Source organism: Oryza sativa, chromosome 4, assembly GCF_034140825.1.
Source record: "Oryza sativa Japonica Group chromosome 4, ASM3414082v1".
In the NCBI taxonomy this organism is placed as follows: Eukaryota; Viridiplantae; Streptophyta; class Magnoliopsida; order Poales; family Poaceae; genus Oryza; species Oryza sativa.
This window is the reverse complement of record NC_089038.1, coordinates 1,777,671-1,796,136: the sequence shown is the minus strand read 5'-3', so window position 1 is coordinate 1,796,136 and position 18,466 is coordinate 1,777,671. Positions and strand designations below refer to the sequence as shown.

The 18,466-nt window shown below is 46.7% G+C and overlaps 1 protein-coding gene across 3 annotated transcripts; it reads right to left on the bottom strand.

The window, feature by feature from the left end:
- On the bottom strand, window positions 1–8,244 carry LOC4334987 (subtilisin-like protease SBT3.8). Of its 3 annotated transcripts, none has more exons than XM_066309941.1 (10): window positions 8,055–8,244; window positions 7,794–7,885; window positions 7,520–7,617; window positions 3,871–4,026; window positions 2,239–2,858; window positions 2,046–2,110; window positions 1,551–1,953; window positions 848–1,019; window positions 579–764; window positions 1–497 (listed from the first exon to the last, which is right to left on the bottom strand). In XM_066309941.1, exons 1-10 carry the CDS (start codon window positions 8,166–8,168, stop codon window positions 235–237), a joined length of 2,169 nt encoding a protein of 722 aa, XP_066166038.1. In that variant the 5' UTR covers window positions 8,169–8,244; the 3' UTR covers window positions 1–234. The 3 variants fall into 3 exon arrangements, with proteins under 3 accessions (XP_066166038.1, XP_025880645.1, XP_015636635.1); XM_026024860.2 differs by having other exon boundaries at window positions 1–470; XM_015781149.3 differs by having other exon boundaries at window positions 1–764.
- Window positions 8,245–18,466: the final 10,222 nt, after the last annotated feature.

The following is an 18,466-nucleotide window of genomic DNA, read 5'->3' as shown; positions in this document are numbered from 1 at the left end:
TACACACAGGTATATCCCTCGTTTATTCCATTATTTTTTCGGACCTCTGTCCATATGATAGGAGGTATCATATAGTGTAGTGAAATCACAAATTACAGACAGAAAAACAAAACATGTAAAGTAGTACAACAGTTTTGGTGAGGCTGACAAACTCAACTTTGAGGGGATAATATAGGATGAGGCCTGCTCCACAGAACCTTTTGAAGTATGAACATTCTGTAGTTCTATGCTTCTTCAGAGATCTGCATAATTATCGGATACTATTGGTCGAACCGCAATTGGAATCCTGACATAGTGAGTGCCTCCATCATACCATGCTAGGCTCCCAAATAGGTAGCCCCCTTGAAATTTGCGGGTCATGCTGAAAATGACCTTAAAGCTCTGCTTCTTTTTGCTCTGGCTGAATTGTAGAACAGATGGCTCCACTGATATCTTCATACCGGGAGGTGATTTCACAACAGCCTTGTAAACTGCATCAGCTTGGCCAACATTTGTTACTGTTCTCAGCACAGTTGTTGGTTCTTTTAGATTAGGAATTGCAATTGATGGAAGGTTCATATTTATGGGTTCAAACTCACAGCTTGAGTTGGCAGCAGAAATACAATCAAGGAGTAAGGTGTAGTCGTTTGGGTCAACATCATATGCTAGGCCAGGATCAACGGCTCTGTTTGGATCAATGAAGCCACCACCATAGTCAAATGGATCTGCTATCTTTTGGGGAAGCCCATCAGCTAATATTGGGACACCATATTTTTCGTTGCTGGCTGGAGAACCATGTTGAAGGTAAGGAAAATAAATCAGTGATATATTATATGCTTGAGAAGTATTTTCTAGGAATATAAATCACCTGTAGTCACCAGTGCTGATTTGATAATAGCAGGAGACCAATCCGGATGCAATGCTTTGAGCAATGCAACTACACCTGACACATGTGGGCATGCCATCGAAGTTCCCGACATGAACTTGTATGAGTCTTGGACTGCTGCCAAGATGTTAGATCCTGGCGCCGCAATGTCAGGCTATTGGAACACGAAAGTTTATGTGAGGCAAGGAGAGCCAACAGAGGATAAATAATTGAATGAACTTATAAAGTCCTAAGTCACAAAAGGGAAAATATGTATATGTGATTAAACTGACCACCTTGACAGAATTTACTGGCTCTTATCGGTATGCTCTTCTCAGGCCTTGTATAGAGTATGTGCTCTGAAAGAGATCTTACTATATTTTCAGTTTCTCAATTATTTTACCTCCTGACACTTATGCGCTTCCTTAATTTCCGTTTTTCAGTTACTTGTTTTACAGGCTCAGTGGTGAGAACATACTATGATAGTTCTTCCTAACTGTATTTGGTTGAAATGCTAAATCAATGTTGCTAGCCCATCGATTTTTTATGCGCTAATAAACGCTCCAAAGAAGTTATAGATACAATATTAGTTAGAATAGTGTAATAAAAATACAATATAGCATAGTTAATTAATTAGGTGAAAGAGAAATTATATTTATATTAATGTACTACTCCTGGGAATGGATCAAACTCAGTATGCATGCACCTTGAGGAATTCTGGATAAAGTGGGCTAGGTCCTCTGGAGGAGAAGGCTGAGATTTTCGGAGCGAGCACTTCACCTCCAATCCAAGTCTGAGCTGCAGCCACCTTAACTACCAGTGCGGTGTTTTCATCAGCAGATTGTTTTATCTGTTGTGCAACTTCAAAGTCCACCAAAACACAAGGCATGCTGCCACAACTTTCAACAACGTCCAATATATCAAAAGCATATGCGGCAAAAATAATTCCCTTTGCTCCAGCCTCCTTCAAAGCATTTACAGCAAGCAAAATGTTCCAAACCGGTTGAATTGTTGGTGAAATTAGGCTCACAGAGTTAGGACTGTTGCAAAGCACAATCTTCCCCACAGCAAGAGTTACATTTGACGTTTCCGGAGTCCCAAAAAGGCAGCTGCATGCACAAACATTATAATTCAACCATGAAAGCATATAAAAACATCAAAGCATAGGGCGTGTTATGGCTTGTTAATTGTTTGGCCATACCTAGACTGATAGACTTCATACCAGTTGTCAATCTTATCATCTGTATCATAGAACAAAGATTGACCCTGGGACGATTAAGGAGTGAGTGAGGCATCATGCATCCAGAAGTTACGGCTTGTGTACATTTATACATGCATGCACCCAAGAACCTATATACTTGAAATGAACAATAGAAAGGAGGAAATCAACATACCACAAAGCTACTGGTGCTGTCGGAAAGTGTGATAACAGTGGGGAAAGCACGGTCTATTGTGGCCGATGCTACCGACATGGCCCAGGGGGATGCATTCTTAACAGTCCTGGGTGCAGGACCTTCATTCCCTGCAGAAAAGATGACTGATATGCCATTCTTGACAGCCTGGAGGCTAGCAGGATACTCAAGGCCCGGTGCACCAATAGAAAGGGACAGCACATCGACACCATCATGTATGGCATCGTCAAACGCTTGCAAGACGGCCGCAGTATCACAGCTTGGCGGCGATCCCCAGCACGCCTTGTAAACTGCAAGACGTGCACGTGGTGCAGCACCTCTGGCATACCCAACAGCTAGCCCATGGAAGCTAACGTTTGGCACCAGAACACCAGCCGCTGTGGACGCGACGTGTGTCCCATGTCCATCAGCATCCCTAGCTGACTTGTACTGACCTTTAAGATTGTCTGGATTCAAATGTTTGTCATACCATCGAGCCCCAATTATCTTTCGGTTGCATTGGTTAGAACCAAATGCTTGGCCGGCTAGACATTTGCCCTTCCACTTGGAAGGCAAAGGACCTAGACCATCATCTTTGAAGCTTGGAGACTCCGGCCAGATACCTGACATATATAGGGGACAATAACAGGAATAACCTTCATTGTGATTATATATCTGCCAAAATTTTAACCCCCTTGGATGTGCAGCCTAGCAGTTTCCTCAAGTTACAAATACAGCCATTTTGGATTTTTGGATTTCACATCGTTGTTTATAAACAAAATGTTTGAAATACAATACCAATATGTAGCTTTTAGGAAAAAAAATCAAGAATGAAATTAAATTTGAACACAATACACATAATAAAGTTCTAGTGATATAAATTGACTCACCAGTGTTATAAACCACATGTGAAAAGTGGTATAAAAGTATCAATACTCCATCTATCCACTTATACAAGGCATGTATGTGTTGGAATATAAAGTGAATTGCTCACTTTTCCTCATCAGCTTAAGCTTTTGGGTTGAAATGGTCGGTGCATGTAATTCAATATGGTATAAGAGCCAGAGGTCTCGAGTTCGAATCTTGGCTAGCACGCAATTAAATAAAAATTGCTGCCCACTTCTTATTCCACGTTAGAGGCTTGAGGGGGCCTCGCGTTAGGGGGAGTGTTAGAATATAAAGTGAATTGCCCACTTTTCCTCATCAGCTTAAGCTTTTGGGTTGAAATGGTCGGTGCATGCAACCCAATAGTATGTATTTAATTAATTCAAACACCATAAGTTTTGACGAATAACAAATAATACAAGTTTATAGTGCACAAAACTTATACTAATAGATTTCTAAGTTAAATTTCTTTCTAGATATTTAGACCATGCCAAATCAAAATGCTCCCTACAAAAGTGCACAGAGGGAGCACTGGATAATTGAAATAATTTTGCGTCAGCCATATGCATATGTTGAAATGCAGGTACTTTCTTTACAAATGGATCAGTCTTACATATTTCATATTTGATTTGACATTCACTTCCATAATGATATGTACCCAGGCAGGAACAGTGTGTTACTGTTAAAATGTATTTAGCTAGTGTATAGAACCTGATGGAATACATATCAAACATGAGGAAGTGTAGTTACCTGAATCGATAATTCCAATGATGACGCTGTCTCCATAGTTTGTATCATGCAGTAAACCAGCTGATTGGGTGTAGTCCAATCCGAGGAAATCCTGGCTACGAGTTGTATGCAACGGATGCAAAATGCTTGGTCTTATGCTGTGTACCTCAGGAAGCTCTGTACATGCATTGAAATGAAACATTAGACTGAAAACTGTGCCAAGAATCAGCATGTCGATAGGATGATCATGCTATTCTCTACAGGCTGAGCTTTTATTTCTCATAACGTTCATAGCCACCAAATAAGATGGATATATAGCACCTGCTATAAGCCACCTATATAATAATTAAACACATATATAATTGCAAGAATTTACTGAACTATGCATAATATTTGTCCAGAAGCACTTTTGGCATGCTGAGGCTGTTTATGGAGTCAGTCAAACATGTTAAGAGGATCCAAAACTAGCAACAGGATACAGAAAACAGAGCACGGCAATCAGTGGATAATACCTTACCTATGTCCTATTTGGGCAATGCATCGAGCAGTTGGTGTGCATGGACCAGCATCGCAACAAATGAAAAGGAACTAAGAACTCAAGTAGCAGACCAAGCAAACAATCTGCGGTTCCGCGAGGGGCGTTGATCCCTGGAGAGCGCCGTCGCACCATCCAGTCCAGGCGAGTGGCCGATGGACGGCCAGAGCTGGGATTCGGCGGACCGCGGTCACAGGCAAGGCACGAAGGGGGAAACCATGCCCGCGCGACCGCTCGCTACAGATCCGGTCCTGACCTAGCAAGGATTTGGAGCTGGGACAGCAGTCCCAGCGGTCGCGGTGAAGCCGGGGGGGGGGGGGGGGGGGGGGGGGGGAGCAGCGCTGCTGCTCAGGGCATGGCGCAGGCTTGTGTGCGACCATGGCGAGGTAGATGAGAGATGAAAGGGATGATGGATTGATGGGTCATGGCCTCATGGGTAGGAGGAAGAAACATTCCAAACTTTTAAGATTTTGTGATATTTCCATATTAATCTATCTTGTAGATTTGTTTTAATTTTTTTTATAACCATTTAGGTTACATACACGAAACGAGGGAATATCTCCTCGAGGGATGAAATCATTTTTTATGGTTAGAATTTTTCTCAAAGTTAGGACACTCCCAATCCCAGGGTATGACACTCATACGAGAGGCATCAGAACACGTATTCTAAGTTACAGATTCAAAATATAGGTTCTTTACAGTGCAAGTGGCTTTAGGAGTGGCTTTAATTCTATATTTCATCCCCTGTTTTTTTAGTTCTTATTTCTTTTTCAATTAGTGTGAAAAGTCCAAAAATTGCATTGAACACTCTAGAATGCAGAAATAATAAACAATCCCCCTTCCCCTCTCTCTCCAACCCTGCCTTTCCCAACTCCCTTCTCCGATTGTCCGCCACCACCACGGCTTGACGCTGGGGAGAGGGCAGATCTAGGTGAGGAGAGGAGGGGTTGAGGAGAGGAGAGGAGAGGAGAGGGAGAGCTGAGAGAGAAGAGGAAAAAATAATCTCGGGTTTGTATCTACTACACGCGACCTTATAAGATATATTTTTTTTTGCTAGCGGCAACCCTCTGCTAGTAAAAATTAATTTTCGCAAGCAGGGTCTTAACAGCCGTCAGCGAAAATTTCCGATGGCTGGCTAGCTGTCACTTAAGAGGACCACTTGAGAAAATGGCATATCTTCGCTAGCGGTTCACATTACATAACCGCCGGTGAAAATGCAAGCGGCACTATCATCTAGCCGCCAGTGAAAAAAATAGAATGCCGCCTTGAAAAACCCTTTTCCTAGTAGTGCATTTTGGATGAAATTTAATATTTTGAACCACTTTAATTCAACACATAATTTCAAATCTAATGTGGATCTACAATCTAGAGCTGTGCCAAATAGTGTCTTAGACTTGTCTAGAGTCTTTTCTATCTTTAATTTGGTGGCTACCCCATTCACAAGGTAACCTATGAAGATCTATTGGGTTATCCATGATGAAATTGTCTGTGGCTACTTTGAAATCTCGGTTTCCGACTTATATATCCGGTGACATCGTTTTAGTTTAATAGTATAGCCAACTATTAGCTCTAAATTATATATAGTCGATTTAATAGCTAATTCATACAATAGTTACCTATAAATATATACTACATTACTAATATCCGGTCCCACATGTCATAACCACATTGCGTCTTGGAGTTCGTGCTGTAGCTGGCTACATATATGTAGCCTATTGCTCATCTCTCTCTTCTTTAATCTTCTCGATATGTGTTTATAGCTGGCTTATAGTCTGCTATTGTACCTGCTCTTATACTGTCGATTGGAAGAACCAATATCATGCACTACTACAAAACATCAGGTGTTGCTACTATAGGTGCCGGAAGTGCTAAAACCAACACCTATAGGCCTTTTTCCTATTTTCGCGGGTTAAAATCGCTAAAAACCTGGCACCTTTAAGCAATTATAAGTGTCGGTTCTAAATAAGAACCAACACCTATTCTATAGGTGTCGGTTTTTTGAAAAAAGAATCGACACGTTTAATATAGTATAGGTGTTAGTTAATTAAAAACCGACACCCACAGAAATCGAGCCGAGCCGGCAATCGGATGAGCCGACAGGCGGGCCCCACCACGACAAGGCAAGGAGGAGATAAGGTTCGATCTCGCGTCATCTCGCGCCCTACCCTCCGCCAGATCCGGCGGGAGGGGAGGCAGCGAGCCAGCAACGGCAAGAGGGGAGGTGGCGGCGGGGAGCTGGAGGGGCGCGCTCTCTCTCTCTCACTCCCTCTCTCTCCACCGCGCATCACCCAGCGGCTGTGGCTGCCCGGCGGCTGGAGGGGAGCCCATGGCGGCTCGTCGGCCAGAGTGGAGGCGGCGGCGACGCCCTCCCTTCTGCTAGATCCATCGGGAGGGGAGGCAGCAGCGCCTCCGCTTGACCAGATCCGGCCGGGAGGGGAGTCGGCGACGGCTCGGTGGCGCAGCAGCAAGTGGCTTGGCTCACGGGCGGTGGCGGCGGCGACCTCCCCTCCACCAGATACAGCGGGAGGGGAGGCAGCGGCTGCGGCGGAGCCCTCCCCTCCACTAGATCGGGGGGAAGGGGGGGGGGGTAGGCAGTGGCAACGACGGCGGCGGGCTCCCCATGTGCGACGATGGCGGGCTCCCTTGTCTTTTCTGCCACCGTTGAGCACCCCCAACCGTCTCCTTCACTTGCCAGCTTTGCTATTGTTGATGTTTGATTCGATGATTCAATGATGTTTGATGTTTGATTCAGTGATGTAAACTTGTTGATGAACTTTTGATTGTGTGATGTGTACTTGTCCTTTTTTTTTAGATTTTTGATTTATTTTGGTGGCTTTGAAGCATCGGCTCGGCTCAAATCGAGCCGACCGGGCTTTTTTTTTTTTTTTTTTTTTTTTGCAAATCGTATACCTCAAAGGTCTTTGAGTCTTCTCATCAGTGCCGCCTTAGTTGTGCCGGTTGGAAAAACTGGCACCTAAGGGGGTTTTCCAACCGGCACCGAAGGCCCTTTCTGTGGTAATGATGGTTGATACTTGTTCATTTTCCGAAATTAACAACGTGACTGTTCTTGGTTCTCCTGATATTTTTTACGGCGTTCTAAATGGAAACTATTTGTCATATTTCGACAAAAATTACCTGCAATCTCCTGCGCTTGAGATTCAGTAAGCATGGCAGAAAATCCAGAGAAGCCATGCTTGTAGCTGTATATCATCGAGTCGTGCGCTTCTTCCTTGCTGCAAATTTAATTAAAGGAGCCAAGCCGTCAGATGCACGAGATCTCTATTTCTAGTTCTAATTAAGTTAGTAATACTTATATACATTGGATATACATGAATATATAGTGTATATATCTTGTACAGTAACTGAAATTAATGCATATATATAATTTGATTTGCTAGGTGGTTCTTGCCTTCCAAGGATGGCAGTAAGCATGTCATGGTGCGAAGCTGTAGTTTGTTCTGGATCTTCATGCTGCTTGTCACCGAGGTACACTACATAGAGCTGCATATATAGGTGCACGCATGTTAAGTTTGCAAATTATATGTTGTCAGGAACGCTGGTTTACTACTGTATGAGAATTTCTACGGTACGGAGTAGATAACAATATGTACGGCCAGTACATATATAATACAGTATACGCAATTTATCATGATCATATCTGTATAATTACCTTTTTAGTTGTGCTCTGCTGGCAGAATGTTTGCAATGGAAGAAGGAGAATGAGCAGGAGGACGACGATGACTAGTCGGCAATGGCTGCCTTCATTACAAGCAGCATCAGCCATGAGTCTGATAGAGTTTAATTAACTAACTGGCGGTCAAGCTAGGTACTTACGTATACTGTGCAAGGCTTTGCATCGATCGTCTGCTATTTATATTCAGAAACCGTAGTACTTGTTGCGAGCGAGGTAGACGATGGAGGACACGGATTCAGGGAAATTAAATTACCCGGTAGGTGCAGTGTGTGTAATGCTTCCTGACTTGGATATCTAGCTACTTGCTATTTAGTAATTTTTCCCACCAATTGAGGACCAACAGCGATGTGCAATGGCGACTGCTTACACTGGCGTGATCCTTCTCGATATATAGCATCATCGATCACCCCAACGGTGACTGTTCAAGAATCAAGATTATCTTATTAATATAGTAATTCAAGTATCCATAAAGTAAATGTGATGGATCATTTAGTATTTAAGCAAAAAGATTACTAAATGATCCATCACATTTGCTTTATGGATACTTGAATTACTATATTAATAAGATAATCTTGATTCTTGAACCGTCACCGTTGGGGTGAGCGATGATGCTATACATATATATATATATATATATATATATATATATATATATATATATATATATATTTGTATATTTGTTTCTCTTCTCCCCTCTATCTTTACTTAGACTATTAGTAGAATCTTCTTATTATCGCTAATGACAATCTTTCACCTACTAAAGATGACCTATTGTATCATATATCCACGATAGTTATAACCCGTTTCAAATAAGAAATATCGATCGTCATCAAACATTTCTTTATTACTGGTTTTCTTATATTTTATTTCAATGTTCTTGCTCACTATCTAAATTCTAGAAAATCCATTGTCATGTTAGCATAGGTTTGAGGATCCAATCTCATATGTTCATTGTTTTTTTAATGTGGATTGGGTGATCAACCTATTCTCTTTTTCTTCAATTAACATGTGAATTCTAAGAATTTTCAATTAACATGAGAATTTTTTAGCTATCTTCACCTTATAGGATTAATATGGGGCTCCTCAAAAAGCCTCCATTTAACATAAGCAAAAGGTATGTGCTCTTCCCTATCCCTTTATTTATTTTTAGTGAAGATTTAAAATATTTCTAAATTGTATCCCTAAAAGATTTTTTTCTCTTTAATATTTATATTGACTCAAATTTGATATATCTATAAATTATACTTTTACGTGGACCATTTATCTTAATATCATTTATTTTAATCTGAATTTAAAATATTTCTAAATTATTCTCATGCATGAACTTTTTCTCTATAATATTTATTTTTGTTTTCTGAATTTTAGATACTTCAAAATTGTATTTCTACGAGCACTATTCTGTCAACGTAAACTATTTTTCAAATATTAATCCAATAATCACACTAAATTGTTTGTCTAAATGGACTCTCTCAACATTCAACTTTTTTTTTTTAATTTTGAATCTGATTTTTCTGAATTGCATTTCTTATCACAATATCGATTATTTTAATGTTTGCTAAAATTTTAGTTTTTTTAAAAAAAAATTGCATGGACTTTTCTTTTATTTTTTTATTTTTTATTTCAATTTTTTTTTGCTTGTATATCTAGTTGGACTCTGTTTGTTTTCTTTCTTTATTAACGTGCTTTATAGTCCATGATAACGTGTGGTGGCTCATTTTTCATTACTTTATTATAAAGTTACTAGATTCTAAATGGTAACACTTCCATTATGGACTTTTCATTAGCATCTCGAGAAAACAGTGATAGGTGACATGCGGAGGTGCCACTTTTATCCATCTAGAAAGAGCCATCAAGTTTGATTTGGGATAACTCGGGTATACACATAATGAAAAGAAAATACTATAATACCTTTACACCTTCCATGTTATTCCCTCGTTCCCAAATTGATCATCATATAAGTTTATGCATCAAGACCGAGGATAATTTAAATCACATCAATCAAGACACCATGCACACATTCTCCCACAATACATGCATCGATTAAAACCCCGTACCAATTACATCCTAGCATAAACACATTCTCCCATACTGCATTAATTGAATTTCGATAAAATCTATGTCCATGCAGCTATATGATGATCAATTTGAGAAATTTTGGATTCTATTATGTCATGGTTATGGATACTACATACCTAATAGTAGTTGACTAAGCTTGGTAGTGCTCACCATGTTCCAAGTTTTATACGGAATGATACATCGTATATATAAGGAGTTCTGGATAAGTAATGACGAATAGAGTTCTAATGGAAACTATAAAGACTACTCGGATTGTATTCATATTGGTCTCTCTAGTTCTACTTGGACAAAGGGACAACCATGGATATAAATAGACCCCCTAAGAGGAGGGGGAGGCAACAACAACAATAGATCGACACACAATGCACAAGCCAACACACGCCAAGACAAGCCGTTGGATATCGACATCAGATATAAGCCTAGACAAACCCAATATGCTGTCTGCGGAGGCTAAAAAGAGGGATCTAGCGCTATCTCTGATCTTACCGAATACGGATTCGAGGAGAAAGACTACCCTGTCGTCGACTACGTGTTGGTTATCCATGCCACCACCAAGTCGACTACAGCTAGATAGGTTATCCCAAATATTGTACTAGTGTGATTATGATGAATAAGAGCAACACCGGCTTCGGCCAATAGGAGTAGGGCTAAACCTGTATAAAAATTCTTGTCTCCATATCTTTTACCTCAATCTCGCATATACCCTGGTACCGACACTCCCCGTACCATATAAATACAATAGCCCCGATCTCAAACGTCGACATATTACATAATTTGGGAAGGAGGGAGTTGTCCTTTTGGATGCTAGGTGGTGCTAAATCTTGAAAGCAGTTGAATGTAATCTGCCGTAAGCCCATAACGGATGGCTCAGGTTTCCCCCGGATTCATGCTTTTGCTTTATAACTCCTCATGTATGAAATTTACTAGTACCTCCATTCCAAAGTATAAGCATATACATATACTCGTATTAATTTATGGTTAATTATTCTTTTAATGGTAAGCGATGTCTCTGTCAATAGTAAGGCACTTGTGATAACATACATTGTATATCTCACGATATGCTCGTGCAATCTTCGTTTGTGCTCGTAGGGATACACTATGTGTGTGTTTATAGGGGTGAGTGTGTGTTTATAGGGGTAAGTTTATATAAGCATCTATGTCAATAATGTGTTTTGAAAAAAAATACAAGGGAAGTTTCCCATGAGGTTGGACCTAATAAACCCTCCAAATTCCAATAAAATTAGAGCAATCCATCAAATTTTCATAGGAATTTTTATATGCTTAAAGTTCTTCAAAATCCTTTAAAAAACCTTCAACCCAAAGGAGCTCTTAATTTTGCTTTCTTTGAAGAAATTAGATGGATTCATGGATTGACCAAATCGTTGCACCTTTAATGTGGTCGCCATAGTCTTCTCAATGTTATCCAAATTATCATCCATTTGCTTAATTTATTTGAAGAAACTAGATAGATCGACCAAGTCATAAAAAATCCCAACTACTAGTTAATCTGAGACCTTTGAAATGGTCTCCATAAGCGGTTCAATGTTATCCACATTATCGTTTCTTTTGCTTAATTTTTTTCGAGAAATTATGTGGATCAATCAAATCATATTGTTATGATTGGACAATATGATTAATTCCCTCTGGAAAGATTCTTTGCAAAGAAAAAAATACTATGAAATTAAGATGCAAAACTTGACCAGTTATGCAACGTATGCATGGTAGCCAATATTTCAATCAAATGGAAAAAGGATGACAATGAAGTATACTACCACATGCATGCCTGCTTGTTGTCAACAACTAAGTTGATAGATACATTAGAGGAAACAATTCCACACGTGGTTTGTAACCACTTTAGGCCTTTTTTGTTTAATCCCCGAGAGAAAGGGAATAGAGGGAATTAAGGAGAATAATTTTATACCACAATAGGTGTAGAATAAATCCCCACCAAATCCCCCTTAATATTTTTGTAGGAGGGATTAAAAGCCTTATATCGGCGCTTATCCAGCCACATGTAGCTTAGGGTATGTGGAAAGAAGCTATTTTGACATGTAAAATCAACAGCCCAAAAAACACTTTAATATCTTTAATAAAACCATCGGTGTAAATAAAGTTTTTATAGGTGGCTCTGTTAAGACAACCACCTATAAAAATAATTTTTCAAAGGTGGTAGGTTAAGTCAACTGACTGCACAGTTGTAATATGCCAAAAAAATCCGGACTACGTGATTGAAAAATATATTTACTTTCCGATTTAAATATATTTTTAGTAAGAAAATCCCAAAGCTTTTGGCTCTCACTAACTTGGTTGAAATGCTCCATCAATTGGGCTCCTTTTCAACTCAAGGTGTCGAATCGAACAGCAAGAACTAAGCCGTGTACCCAAAAACCAAAACTTTTAGCGGAAATAAAAGTTACCCTTGAATCGATGAATCGCTGTCTGACCGGAGTTGATCTGTCGGTCTGACTGAGCCTGTACTGCCGGTCTGATCGAGCCTGTACTGCCGGTCTGACCGGTGTTGATTTCCCGGTCCAACCGCCCGAAGATGCTGCAGTCGCCTATCGCTGTCGCCGGTCTGACCACTGTGTAGCCGCCGGTCTGACCGCCGCGATGCTGCCGGTCTGACCGCCGGTGTCTCGCCGGTTGGATCGCTGAACCCGAGCAAACACAAATCGAAGAACTCTTGATGTAGATGACAACTTTATTACTTTTCTCTATGTTTACAAAGTGCAACAACAACACTCGTCACGAAAATCTCGACTAAACTCAAAACCCTAACTAAACTCTCAACTCAATTGTCGGTGACATGGGACCGGGAGTATCATGACTAGAGGCTTGGGCAGGAGCAATCACCCACGAGGCCTGACCCCCTCGGGGGGGGGGGGTCGGGCCCGAGGGTGATGTGGCCGCCCCCCTCTTTGTCTCCCCGAGGGGTCGGACCGCTCCCGTTTCAGCCCCGAGGGCTAAGGCGCCCCGACCCCTTGTGGGTTTTGCGCCGTGTGTATGGGTTAGGTGAGCGCAGCAGGGCTCACCTAACCGCATTTATTGCGGTTTGCACGAGCGCGTCACGCCGCATGTAACGCAGTGCAGCGCGCTCGTTTACCCGGTCTGTGACCAGTCACAGACCGATCAGATCGTGGGTTAGGTGGCAACAGGCGGTCTGACACACGCTTCGCCCCATCCCGTCAGGATGAGAGCCTCCAAGCACTCGTCCCTAGCCGAAGCCGGCGTGTTACCTCCTGGAGATGGCACGTTAGTCCCGGTCAGATATATGCCAGGCTTCATCCTAACCATTACAAGCAAGATACTGTATGAAGAAGGGCGAACATGCAGATTGCTAAACTGACACGTGGTGGACAAGAATGACCGATTTGTGACTGGTCTGACACTGGTCATGTCGTCATGAGACAGCCATGTTCCCACGTCGCGCCTGCTTCCGGCGGAAGTGGAGGTAGGTGTGGGCCGTCCCATCAGAAGGTCATTCGGACGGCAACCATACAAATCTCCGTCCATTTATGAAGAGAAGGCAAGTGAAAAAAGGGAGGGTAAGTCCCCACACAAAGGAGAGAGAGGGTGCATGTGGTATCCCCTTGAGATAAAAGGAGGACCTTGCCCACTGAGAAGTGAGGACGAACAAAAAAAAGAAAGGGAGGAGGGAGTTAGAATTTTCGAGCTCTCCAAGCTCTTTGTAGTTCCTTCATACACAGATCCACCAAAACACAGGAGTAGGGTATTACGCTTCTCAGCGGCCCGAACCTGTATACATCGCCCGTGTCTTGTGTGCTTTTTCCACTCTCGCGAACTTTCCACAGACCAGGAGCTTAGAATCTCACCCAGGGTCCCCGGCCGAACCGGCAAAGGGGGGCCTGCGCGGTCTCCCGGTGAGGAGCCCCACGCTCCGTCATCTGGCGCGCCAGGTAGGGGGCTTTGCGTGTGATTTTCTAAGCTCTCACATTCTTTCGTGTGCGCCAAGCTTTTCCTGTTCAGCCCAATGGCCGAACAAAAAAAGGCGCACAACCTCTCTCCGAGTGTTAGCGGTGACGACGGGGAGCCGAACCCACGTCGTCGAGCTCGTACTCCACCGCCCCCTCTACGCCAAAGTCCTAGGCGGGAGGAGGCGCTCGAGAGGGTCGAAAGATCCGCGACTTCGACATCCACGGGTGATGGAGAAGGGCGCCGAGATGGGGAGCGTCGCCTCCTCGTCTACGGCGACGGCAGCACGCCCCAGGGCGCGCTCCAAGCTGCGGGTGCGCTCCTACGTCACCCGCCCGTCGTCCCTGACCCGGAGTCTCCGGCCCAACGTTGGCTGGACGACGTGGCCAAATTGGTCATGATGGCGCGGCAGCGCCTAGATGCTGGTGGGCGGTCCTCCGCCACCAAGACCTCTGGTACTGCTACCACCGGCTCCGCGTCGTCAAGACGGAGGGCGCGGCGAGCGGCGGCCGCTGTTCGCCATTCGGCCGCCACTCCTTCGTCAGCGCCTCCGACCCGGGAAGATCTGCGTGGGGGGCCGGACGCCCGCACCAGTATCGAGCGCCGGCGTAATGGCCGACGTGCTGCCCACGCAACGGAGGGCGCCTCCTCGTCCGGAGTGTCACCTCAACACGGACGCGGGGATCAGCCCTCCGTGCCCCCGGTTGGTGGTGTCGGCTGTAGAGCCTTTGTGGCGAGCCTTCGGAACGTCCGTTGGCCCCCAAGGTTCCGACCCATCATCGCCGAAAAATATGACGGGAGCGTCAACCCCGCCGAGTTTCTCCAGGTCTACACGACCGGGATCGAGGCCGCCGGGGGTGACGACAGGGTCATGGCGAATTTCTTTCCCATGGCCCTGAAGGGACAGGCGCGGGGTTGGCTAATGAACTTGCCACCCGCGTCGGTCCACTCCTGGGAGGATTTGTGCCAACAGTTCACCATGAACTTTCAAGGCACATATCCGCGCCCAGGTGAAGAAGCGGACTTACACGCAGTACAGCGAAGGGATGATGAGTCACTTCGCTCGTACATTCAGTGGTTCTGTCAAGTCCGCAACACTATACCATGCATCCCTGCACACGCGGTGATTTACGCGTTCAGGGGGGGTGTGCGGCACAACCGCATGCTCGAAAAGATCGCCTCCAAAGAGCCCCAGACTACCGCGGAGCTTTTTCAGCTCGCGGACCGAGTGGCTCGTAAGGAGGAGGCATGGACCTGGAACCCCTCCGGTTCCGGTGTGGCAGCTTCGGCCGCCCCCGGATCCGCTGCTCAAACAGGGCGGCGTGACAGGAGGAGGAAGAAGAGGTCAGCCCATTCCGACGACGAGGGTCATGTCCTCGCCGTCGAGGGCGCTTCGCGGGCCACCCGAAGGGGAGGCCTGCGAGCGACAAAAAGAAGGAAGCCGGCGCTCCCAGCAGGGAGCGCCTAACCGGCAAGTGGTGTACCATCCACAACACCTCCCTTCACGACCTCGCGGACTGCCGCGCAGTCAAAAGTTTGGCTGAGCGGACGAGGAAGTGGGAGGAGGAGAGGAGGCAGGAGCGCCGAGAGGGCAAGTCCCCGGCGGTTCCTTCCGGCAATCGGCGAGGTGAGGCCAAGCAGAAGGCCCCCGCCGATGACATCGATGACGGCGATGATGACCTAGGTTTCCAGGAGCCTGGGGCCACCATTGCCACTGTCGATGGGGGAGCGTGTGCTCACGTTTCTCGCCGGAGCCTTAAGGCCATGAAGCGAGAGCTTCTCGCCGCGGCCCCTACTCATGAGGCGACGCGCCGGGCGCTGTGGTCGGAGGTTGCCCTCACCTTCGACCAGACCGACCACCCACCGTGCGTTGCCCGGGGAGGACAGGTCGCAATGGTGGTTTCCCCCACTGTTTGCAACGTGAAGCTGGGGCGTGTCCTCATTGATGGGGGAGCAGCCCTCAACATCCTTTCCCCCGCAGCCTTTGACGCTATCAAGGCCCCGGGGATGGTGCTCCGGCCGTCCCAGCCGATTATCGGTGTGACGCCGGGTCACACTTGGCCGCTAGGTCATATCGACCTCCCGGTCACCTTCGGTGGATCTGCCAACTTCCGCACGGAGCGGGTGAACTTTGATGTGGCGGACCTCAGTCTGCCCTACAACGCGGTCCTAGGGAGGCCCGCGTTGGTGAAGTTCATGGCGGCGGTCCACTACGCCTACCTCCAGATGAAGATGCCGGGCCCCGGTGGCCCCATCTCTGTCCATGGCGACCTCAAAGTCGCGCTCGCTTGTATGGAGCAGCGCGCGGACCACCTCGCCGCTGCGTCCAAGCCCGAGGGTGGCGACGAGAGGCTTGGCGCCTCCGCCCCCGCCACCCCGAGGCAGCGGATGATCACATGCGACGAGGTCCCGGTCAAGGAGGTTGCCTTGGGCGACGGCCCGTCCAAGACCACACGGATCGGTGGTCTTCTGGACGGCAAATAGGAAGACGCGCTCGTCTCCTTCCTGCGGGCAAACACCGACGTCTTCGCATGGAGACCGGCGGATATGCCCGGGGTCCCCAGGGAGGTGATTGAGCACCGTCTCGCCGTGCGGCCGGGCGCAAGGCCGGTCCGGCAGAAAGTGCGGCGGCAGGCCCCGGAACGTCAAGCCTTCATCCGCGAGGAGGTGGCGCGACTTCTGGAGGCCGGATTCATCCGAGAGGTCATCCATCCGGAGTGGCTGGCGAACCCGGTGGTCGTCCCCAAGGCGAACGGCAAGCTTCGGATGTGCATCGACTACACCGACCTTAACAAGGCATGTCCTAAGGACCCTTACCCCCTGCCTCGCATAGATCAGATTGTCGACTCCACAGCGGGGTGCGACCTTTTGTGTTTTCTAGATGCATACTCTGGTTACCATCAGATTCGCATGGCTAGGGAGGATGAGGAAAAAACTGCGTTCATTACCCCCATAGGAACCTATTGTTATACGACAATTCCCTTCGGGTTAAAGAATGCAGGTCCTACTTTTCAACGTACTACTCGAATTTCTTTGGGTAGCCAAATAGGACGTAATGTTGAGGCTTATGTCGATGACTTGGTTGTAAAGACGCGCAGCCAAGAGAGCTTACTCTCGGATCTAGCGGAAACTTTTGAGAGTCTCCGCTCCGCCCGCATAAAACTGAACCCCGATAAGTGCGTGTTCGGTGTACCCGCGGGCAAGCTTCTCGGGTTCTTGGTCTCTGCCCGAGGCATCGAGGCCAACCCCGAGAAGATACGAGCTATAGAGCGGATGCGCCCCCCCAGCAGGCTTAGGGATGTGCAATGCGTCACCGGTTGCATGGCCGCCCTAAGTCGGTTCATATCGAGGCTGGGAGAGAAGGCGCTACCCTTATTTAAGCTCCTCAAACGCTCTGGACCGTTTACCTGGACGGAGGAAGCTGAACATGCCCTCGCTCAGTTGAAGGCGTATCTCAGCTCTCCCCCAGTTCTGGTCGCCCCGGAGCCAAATGAACCCTTGCTACTCTACTTAGCGGCGACCCCGCAAGTGGTTAGTGCGGCGTTGGTTGTGGAGCGCGATGAGGACAATCCTCATTCCGCGCATCCCCACCCTGTGCTGGCTTGGCCCAGGAGAGAGCAGGGAGGAGAGGCCCCCGAGCCGAACGGTGGCCCAAGGCCCCCGACGACCGGAGATGGCCCTCTGCCCGCTTGTCAGACGGTGCCGGGTGCCCCCGACCCCCAGGATGGCCCGAGGGCCACTGCGGGAAGGCCGCACCTATCGCCCTCTGACCCCGAGGCTAACCCTATGCTGACTCGACCCGGGAGAGAGCAGGGAGAAGAGGCCCCCGAGCCGAACGGTGGCCTAAGGCCCCTGACGACCAGAGTTGGCCCTTTGCCCGCTTGTCCGACGACGCCAGGAGCCCGAGACCCCCAGGACGGCCCCGAGGCCACTGTGGGGAGGCCGCCCCTGTCGTCCTCCGACCCCGAGGTCGTCGGCACAGAAGACGAGTGCACCCCGCGAGGCCGCTTGGACGAAGAGCGCCCCAGGGATGCGGCCCCTGGCAAAGAGGATCGGCTCCACCGAAAGGTGCAGCGGCCCGTCTACTTTGTTAGTGAGGCCCTCCGGGACGCCAAAACCCGATACCCTCAGGCCCAGAAGATGCTTTACGCTATTCTGATGGCCTCGAGGAAATTGCGCCATTATTTCCAGGCGCATCGGGTCACGGTGGTTACGTCTTATCCCCTCGGCCAAATCTTGCATAATCGAGAGGGTACTGGACGGGTGGTGAAATGGGCAATCGAACTTTCTGAGTTTGATTTGCACTTTGGGCCACGCCACGCTATCAAGAGCCAGGCCCTCGCCGATTTTGTGGCAGAGTGGACCCCGGCTCCAGAGCC

Excerpts from the sequence above, each read along its gene's own strand:
- LOC4334987 (XM_015781149.3), bottom strand. The coding sequence starts at position 8,168 with ATGGCTGATGCTGCTTGTAATGAAGGCAGCCATTGCCGACTAGTCATC. Across the intron at positions 7,618-7,793 it reads CTTACTGCCATCCTTGGAAG|CAAGGAAGAAGCGCACGACT; the intron begins GCAAGAACCACC and ends TTAAATTTGCAG. Across the intron at positions 2,111-2,238 it reads ACAGCACCAGTAGCTTTGTG|GGTCAATCTTTGTTCTATGA; the intron begins GTATGTTGATTT and ends TAATCGTCCCAG.